The sequence below is a fragment of the Eumetopias jubatus genome, unplaced genomic scaffold, assembly GCF_037043125.1.
Source record: "Eumetopias jubatus isolate StellerSeaLion01/CBP00866 unplaced genomic scaffold, mEumJub1_p1.0 scaffold_4, whole genome shotgun sequence".
In the NCBI taxonomy this organism is placed as follows: Eukaryota; Metazoa; Chordata; class Mammalia; order Carnivora; family Otariidae; genus Eumetopias; species Eumetopias jubatus.
The window spans coordinates 12,458,142-12,465,383 of NW_028274810.1; the positions used below are offsets into that span (position 1 = coordinate 12,458,142).

General features: G+C 58.0%; 1 protein-coding gene across 3 annotated transcripts; it reads left to right on the forward strand.

Moving 5' to 3' along the window:
* Positions 1–1,188: 1,188 nt before the first annotated feature.
* On the forward strand, positions 1,189–6,643 carry PPM1J (protein phosphatase, Mg2+/Mn2+ dependent 1J). Of its 3 annotated transcripts, XM_028102013.2 has the most exons (11): positions 1,189–1,518; positions 2,890–3,004; positions 3,492–3,602; positions 3,720–3,779; positions 4,057–4,169; positions 4,440–4,524; positions 5,091–5,209; positions 5,418–5,481; positions 5,634–5,741; positions 5,856–6,007; positions 6,152–6,643. In XM_028102013.2, exons 1-11 carry the CDS (start codon positions 1,199–1,201, stop codon positions 6,297–6,299), a joined length of 1,395 nt encoding a protein of 464 aa, XP_027957814.1. In that variant the 5' UTR covers positions 1,189–1,198; the 3' UTR covers positions 6,300–6,643. The 3 variants fall into 3 exon arrangements, with proteins under 3 accessions (XP_027957814.1, XP_027957811.1, XP_027957812.1); XM_028102010.2 differs by having other exon boundaries at positions 3,492–3,779; XM_028102011.2 differs by lacking the exon at positions 5,634–5,741 and having other exon boundaries at positions 3,492–3,779.
* Positions 6,644–7,242: the final 599 nt, after the last annotated feature.

Below are 7,242 nucleotides of genomic sequence, written 5' to 3' on the forward strand. Positions count from 1 at the left end.
TCCCTGACAGCTGCCTTAGGAACAGGTCTCTTTGGACTCAGCACCACTTTTCCCTTACAAGCAAGCGCTTAGTCTGGCCTCTGTCTCCTCCTGGCGGTGCCTAAGGATCTTGTTCATCGTGCAGGCTCAGCCTCTGCCTTCAGAGGAGGAAGGTGAAAGAGGAGGAACCCCCACTCTTCTCTCTGCCATTCACCTCCTCCTTAGCACCCCCTCCACGATCCCGACAAATCAGCTTGGCTCATCAGACAGAACGGAGTTTGGGCATTTGGGGACTGGCACGGGTGTGAGTCTCTAGTTGGCTGTGTGACCTCTTGCGGCAAGTCCTGTAAAATGACAGGCGCGTCATCGGTAAAAAGAACATAAAACCCACCTCGAAGGGCTGCTGTTTGGTATAAATGGTCTAATATATGGAAAGTGCTTTGTAGCGGGCCTACTATATAGTAAGTCCGAAGTTATTGCTGTTATCCTTATTAACTAGCCCTGCTGTGGTCAGGGGAGGCCTAAATGTGGGGGGAAATTGGGTCCTGAGAAGGAAAGTGGAGTCAGAGTGGCAATCGCTCTCCCAGATCTAGAGGTGGTCATCGATGGGGAACAGCGCCGTCAGGAGCCCAAGAACTTACCTCCGGCTCCCTAATTCAGGACGGTCGGCTCCAGCCCGCGTCCTTAGCACCCTCACAGTACGCCCAGCACCAGCTCCTCGCCCTCGCTCTCACTCCAGCAGCCCCAGCCAGAGGTGTTGTCACACCAGGTGCCTCACACCCAGCGGTGGCGGAGGCTACTGGTTTCGCTCTGAAGTCACCAGCTCCATCACCCTCCGGGCAGGCTGGCTGAACCGAGGGCGAGGAGACACCACCCCCGCCCCCTGTCACAATGGGGAAGGTCTACCTGATGTCTCATCTAGAGCACGGCTGAAATAGGATGTGCTTCCCTCGGTCCCTTTCCCACAACAGCAGACCCTTCTTCCCCAAAGAAACTGAGGCGGAGCGAAGCCTGAACGCGGCGGGAAGGAGCAGCGAGCAGATGGGGCGGTGCCGGGGGCGGCCCAGAGCAGGAGGAAGTTTTGCAGCGACCCGCCCTGCCCGCCCAGAGCCAATGGCCGGGAAGAGCCCGCAGGAGCGAGCACCGCCCACCGCGCGCCCTAGGGGGCGGGGCCCGCCTCGGGGCGGGGCCACGGCCGAGGGCGGGGCAGGGAGGCAGCATGCTAAACCGGGTGCGCTCGGCCGTGGCGCACCTGGTGAGCTCCGGGGGCGCCCCGCCTCCGCGCCCCAAGTCCCCAGATCTGCCCAACGCGCCCTCGGCTCAGACCGCCGCTCCTCCAGAAGCGCCCAGGAGCCCTCCGGCGAGGGCTGGGAGCTCAGCGCCCGCGAAGACAGTAGAGGCTCGAGCGAGCTTCTCCCGACCGACCTTCCTGCAGCTGAGCCCAGGGGGGCTGCGACGCGCCGACGACCACGCTGGCCGGGCTGTGCAAAGCCCCCCGGACACCGGCCGTCGCCTGCCCTGGAGCACGGGCTACGCCGAGTGAGCGCCCCCGGGAAGACCCTGGGCAGGACGGGACCCTCCCAGCCCCCATCCCGTTCCCCAGCTGGGCATCCCCGGCGCTGGGCTGCGTGCCCCTCGCCGTGCTCGGCGCGAGGAGCTCCCTTCTCCCAGGACCTTTGCTTTCCTTTGGGCTTCGGGCCGCAGCACCTTCCCCTCCCCCCCCCCCCCCCCCCCGCCGCCCTTAAGCTCTTTCTCAAGTCGGTGCAGTCTTCCTCAGGACCTTTCAGCTCGTTGACTACCCTCACCCGCGCCGCCTCAGGACCTTGTTCCCTTCCAGAGCCCGGAGGGTGGAGGGCCCCGTGGAGGATGAGTTGGCCAGTTCTCAGTCGGGGCCCCGGCAGTTTAATGGCTAAGGGAGGCGGGGTTTCAAGGAGGGGGGGTGCCCTTTTAATAGAGGAGATGGCGGCTGGAGAGACTCGCTCCTGGGCTTCCCGACCCCAGCGCCCCAGTTCTCTGTCCCTCTTACCGTTCCCCTCCCCCTCCACACCCAGAAATAGCCCGCGACACCAGGCGGCCTCCGGCTTCCCCAGGGCCGAGGGAGGGGGCCGCCCGGGGAAGCAAGAGGGTCCCCTTTGAATGCCTCTCGGAGGGAGGACATGGCACTGGCCCGGCAAAGAAGTGGACCCCCGGTCGTAGTGGGGAGCCGCCGGCTGAACCCCAGGCCGGGTGTATTTTTAATGTATCTACTGGGAAAGTAGAGCACTGAGGGAGATGGGGGCGCTGAAGCCGCTGAGGGTGGTGGCTGGTAGACCCCGGGCCCTACCACTAGTTCCTTTAGCTTTCTGCTTGAGAAGAGTTGGTGGTTCTGTGGCTCCTGCGCAGTCCAGGTGGGCTTCCAACCCTACCCTATTTCAATTCCTGTTTCCCTATCTGGGCTCAGCGCTTCCGCACTGCCAAAGCAGCAGAAACTTTCACTGGATGATTTTAAGATAAAGGTGGGTGCGCCCATGAGGGTGGGGTGCTGTGGAGGAGGCACTAGAAAAATTGATTAGGTTTCAGAGTGGGATGGAGGGTCTTGGCAAGCAGGGTAGTTAAGACCTCCTGCTGCCCCTGCCCAGCCTCTTCCCCAGCGGCCTGTGGGGGTGCCCCCTTTGCCAGGGACTGGGGAACTGAGGCAGGAACGAGCTGCTGCTGGTCTTTCTATGAGGTGGGGGGGCCTGACACCCAGACAGTACTCCTTGTGCCTTGCCCTGCCTCCCTTCCCTTCTCCTCTTTCTGGCCTGGATCCCAGGTGGCTATGACCTTTCTCGGTTTGGCCAGCAGGCTAGAGAGGGTGTGTGTGTCTAAGGTGGGGGTTATTCCGGGACCTGGCCTAGTGTCCAAGCTGATGTGGTCACTCTGGCCTGGCAGGGTCATCAACGCTGGCAAAAGCCGGCACAATGAGGACCAGGCTTGCTGTGAGGTGGTGTATGTGGAAGGTCGGAGGAGTGTTTCAGGGGCGCCTAGGGAGCCTAGCCAAGGCCAGGTAAGCCCCCACCCCCTTCCCTCGCCTTCAGAGATGGTGACACCTCTCCCCGGGGATTCTAGGCATCCAGTTTTAAATCTCAGACCTAACTCCTCACTCAACTAGCTTTCTACCTCTGGCACAGAAGCTTCTACCTCTGGCACAGAACTGACATTGACCAGTTAGAATGTCAGTATAAATGTTCCGCTTACCACTTAGAATGTAGGTGCTCCTGTACTTACGGATGATTTAATTCATTGCCAATGTTTATTTTTGTATCTTTTATCCTCCGAGTTTGGCTTTTTTTGATGCTTTACTTTCTGACACATAATAGGCCCTTGGTAAATGAGTGAATAAATCCAATTTGCCTTTCATACCAAACTCTGACCTCCTCTCTGATGTTTGTATGGTTGCCTAGAGTCTTGCTCTTCTCCTTGTATCACACACACACACACACACACACACACACACACACTCCCTCATTCACCTCCAACTTTTCCTCCACCAGGGACTCTGCTTCTACTACTGGGGCCTATTTGATGGGCATGCAGGGGGCGGAGCTGCCGAAATGGCCTCCAGGCTTCTGCATCGCCACATCCGGGAGCAGCTAAAGGACCTGGTAGAGATACTCCAGGACCCCTCGCCACCTCCCCTCTGCCTTCCGTCTACCCCAGGAGCCCCAGGTTCCTCTGATGCTTCTCACTTGGTTGGTCCTCAGTCCTGCTGTTCTTCACAGAAGGAAGTGACCCATGAGAGCCTGGTAGTGGGGGCCATAGAGAATGCCTTCCAGTTCATGGTGAGTGGGTGGTCCCCAGGCAGGAGCCTGCTAGTCAACTGGTACGGGTCAACTCTGTATGGGAATCAAGTGGCCTAAGGGGCCCTGAGTACCCACAACACCTTTGAGGGCCTGAGCAGAGTTTGGTTCAGAGGGGAGGGAAGGGGGAGTTATACCCATGTCTGCCTTCCTCCAGTGTGGCTTGGCCGGGCCAGTTTATTTCTGCGGATGGGGGCAGTGGTTGTGTGCCTGGAACCTGTTCTTCATTCACCCCCTCTGACCCTTCCTCACATGGCAGGATGAGCAGATGGCCCGGGAGCGGCGTGGCCACCAAGTGGAGGGGGGCTGCTGTGCACTGGTTGTGGTCTACTTGCTAGGCAAGGTGTATGTGGCCAATGCAGGGGACAGCAGGTATGGGGAGGGGGCAGGGGGTCACCCTCTGGGATGGGGGAATAGAAGAGAATGAGGTGGTGGGTGTTACAAATCAAAAACCGAAGGGAGGGATGGTGTCAGGAGCGCTCACAGACATAAGGGATGGCCTGAAAGAGCCACGAGGGGAGGAAAGATGGGGGTCTGGGTGAGGAACCCCAAGGATCATTGTGGGGAAGGCCTGGTCTTTCTGGAATTCTCCACAAGGGGGCTGAGGAGAGCCCAGCCCAAACCTTTTCTTTCTCTGGGCAGAGCCATCATTGTCCGGAATGGTGAAATCATTCCAATGTCCCGGGAGTTCACCCCGGAGACTGAGCGCCAGCGTCTTCAGCTGCTTGTAAGTAGGAATTAACCTCCCTGCTCCCATTCTTTGTTGACTCTTGTGGCTCTCTGTGGCCTGTGGCCCCACCCTCACCACCCGGACCGCTCCTTACTGGCTGCTCACTGGGAAGGCCGCCCTGCTCGGCAGCGATGGCTGAGCTGGTGGAGTGCGTAGCAGGAAGGAACGTGGGCTACTCCAGGGCTCCCACTGTGGCCCCCGCTGGGGAAGGAAGTGAAATCAGAGGCGGGGAAAGGAAGTAGCCAAGGCCCCTGAGAGGCAGTATGGTTTAGTGCTTTAAAGTACTGACTCCGGAGCTGGACTGCCTGGGATTGAATCCTGGTTCCCTTTGCTCATTGATGTGCAGATGGTTCCCTTAAGTTGCATCAGTAGCTCCTGCCTTAAGGGTTGTCGTGAGGTTAGGCGAGTTCATATACATTATTTGTATTAGGACAGTGCATGGCACATGGTAAAGAAACCCCATTTAAGGCCCTGCTGTAATTAACCTCATCTATACGGCAGGGTGTGCTCTAAGCCTAATGCCCCCCTGGCCCTCTGCTCTGTCCGGCCACTCCCAACCGCAGGGCTTCCTGAAACCAGAGCTGCTAGGTGGTGAATTCACCCACCTTGAGTTCCCCCGCAGAATTCAGCCCAAGGAGCTGGGGCAGAGGATGCTGTACCGGGACCAGAACATGACCGGCTGGTAACACTTCCTTCCGAGCTGGGGCCCGTTCCCATGGCAACACAACCAGTCCCTCACCACCAGCAGCAAGGTGGAAGCTGGAGGCGGGGCCAGTCTGGGGGTTGGGGGGGGATGTGGTCCTTCTTAGGGGTTTGTGTGAGGAGCATGGCTCCTCAGGGAGAGGGGCTTTGATGCCTGGGTGATGCCTCCTCTACTCCCCCCTCCCCAGGGCCTACAAAAAGATCGAGCTGGAGGATCTCAGGTTTCCTCTGGTCTGTGGGGAGGGCAAAAAGGTAAACTCCACGGCAGAGGTGGGAGAGGGCAGGAGGACCCACCACAACTTGTCTAGGGAGGTGGAGGTTCTACCCCAGGGCAGGGGTGGGAGGGCCCACAGCTTCAGAGGCTGGGAGAGGGCCGTGGCAGCACCCATACCCATTCCCTTTAGGCTCGAGTGATGGCCACCATTGGGGTGACCCGGGGCTTGGGAGACCACAACCTCAAGGTCTGCAGCTCCACTCTGCCCATCAAGCCCTTCCTCTCCTGCTTCCCTGAGGTGAGCCGTATGGGGGCTTCCTCAACTATACCTTCCCTCTAGGGGCCCCGGGCTGGCTTTCTCCCAGGGTCCCTTTGTCCCCCAGCTCCTTCTCCACTCTCTTCTCCCCGCCAGGTGCGAGTGTATGACCTGACGCAGTACGAGCACTGTCCAGATGACGTGCTAGTCCTGGGAACAGATGGACTGTGGGATGTGACCAGTGACTGTGAGGTAGCTGCCACTGTGGACAGGGTGCTGTCAGCCTATGAGCCCAATGACGCCAGCAGGTAGGGCTTGTATGGCGGTGGGGGGGTGACAGTGGGGAAGGTAGGGACAAAGGGAAGCAATGCTGGGGGACCCACATGAGGGCCTGTGTATCGCTCTTCCCATGTACATGTTGGAACATGAATGTGCATGTGTGCTTCTGGCAGGTACACAGCTCTGGCCCAAGCTCTGGTCCTGGGGGCCCGGGGCATCCCCCGGGACCGTGGCTGGCGTCTCCCCAACAACAAGCTGGGTTCCGGGGATGACATCTCGGTCTTCGTCATCCCCCTAGGGGGGCCAGGCAGTTACTCCTGAGGGGCTCAGCCCCACCCCTCCCACGACCCTCCTGGCCTCTCCATGCTTACCCTCCACTGACCCAAACTCTGAACTTGTCTCCCTGACCTCCTTTAGTGGTAATGCAACTGAAGAAGGGGTGTCAGTTAGATCCAAAATTAATAGCTAGTGGCAAATAAACCAGATGGATAAAAATGTGTGTCATGGGGCGCCTGGGTGGCTCAGTCGTTAAGTGTCTGCCTTCGGCTCAGGTCATGATCCCAGGGTCCTGGGATCGAGCCCCGCATCGGGCTCCCTGCTCCGCGGGGAGCCTGCTTCTCCCTCTGCCGCTCCCCCTGCTTGTGTTCCCTCTCTCCCTGTGTCTCTCTCTGTCAAATAAATAAATAAAATCTTTTAAAAAAAAAATGTGTGCCTTTATTTACTTTGATTAGAAACCAAAAGGCTCTTTCAGGTGGTGGAAAGAACAGCAAAGCAGTCCTAAAAATGTGGTGCTCCCAGTTTCCATCCTCGCCCTCTGCTCGTCCCACTCCATGTGCTCTCATCCACTTCCACGGCTTCATCTACCTGCTGGCGTTTTCCAAGTCAGTATTTCCCCCAGATCCTTCCTGAGCTTTAGGCCCACATGTCCTAGCTGTCTCCTGAACATCTAGACATCCCACGGGCATTTCAACTCAACGTACTTCAAATGGAATCCACCATTTCCCTACAAACGTGTGCCTTCTCCTGGTTCATCATGTCCATGGGTATCATCAGCACATCAGCCCAAGTTAGAAATCTTAGCATTGGTCACCTTTGCTTCTGGCTCTTCCCCAGCAAGTAAATCAATCACTATGTGCTGTCGATATATATATATATATATATATCGCAAAATATATTTCCTATTTGTCCACCTATGCGCACCCCTACTGTTACTACTACATTAGGCTTTTAACTCTGTCTCCAGGTCATGGCCCTGTATCCCTGA

Excerpts from the sequence above, each read along its gene's own strand:
- PPM1J (XM_028102010.2), top strand. The coding sequence starts at position 1,199 with ATGCTAAACCGGGTGCGCTCGGCCGTGGCGCACCTGGTGAGCTCCGGG. Across the intron at positions 4,525-5,090 it reads GCCAGCGTCTTCAGCTGCTT|GGCTTCCTGAAACCAGAGCT; the intron begins GTAAGTAGGAAT and ends TCCCAACCGCAG. Across the intron at positions 6,008-6,151 it reads GAGCCCAATGACGCCAGCAG|GTACACAGCTCTGGCCCAAG; the intron begins GTAGGGCTTGTA and ends TGCTTCTGGCAG.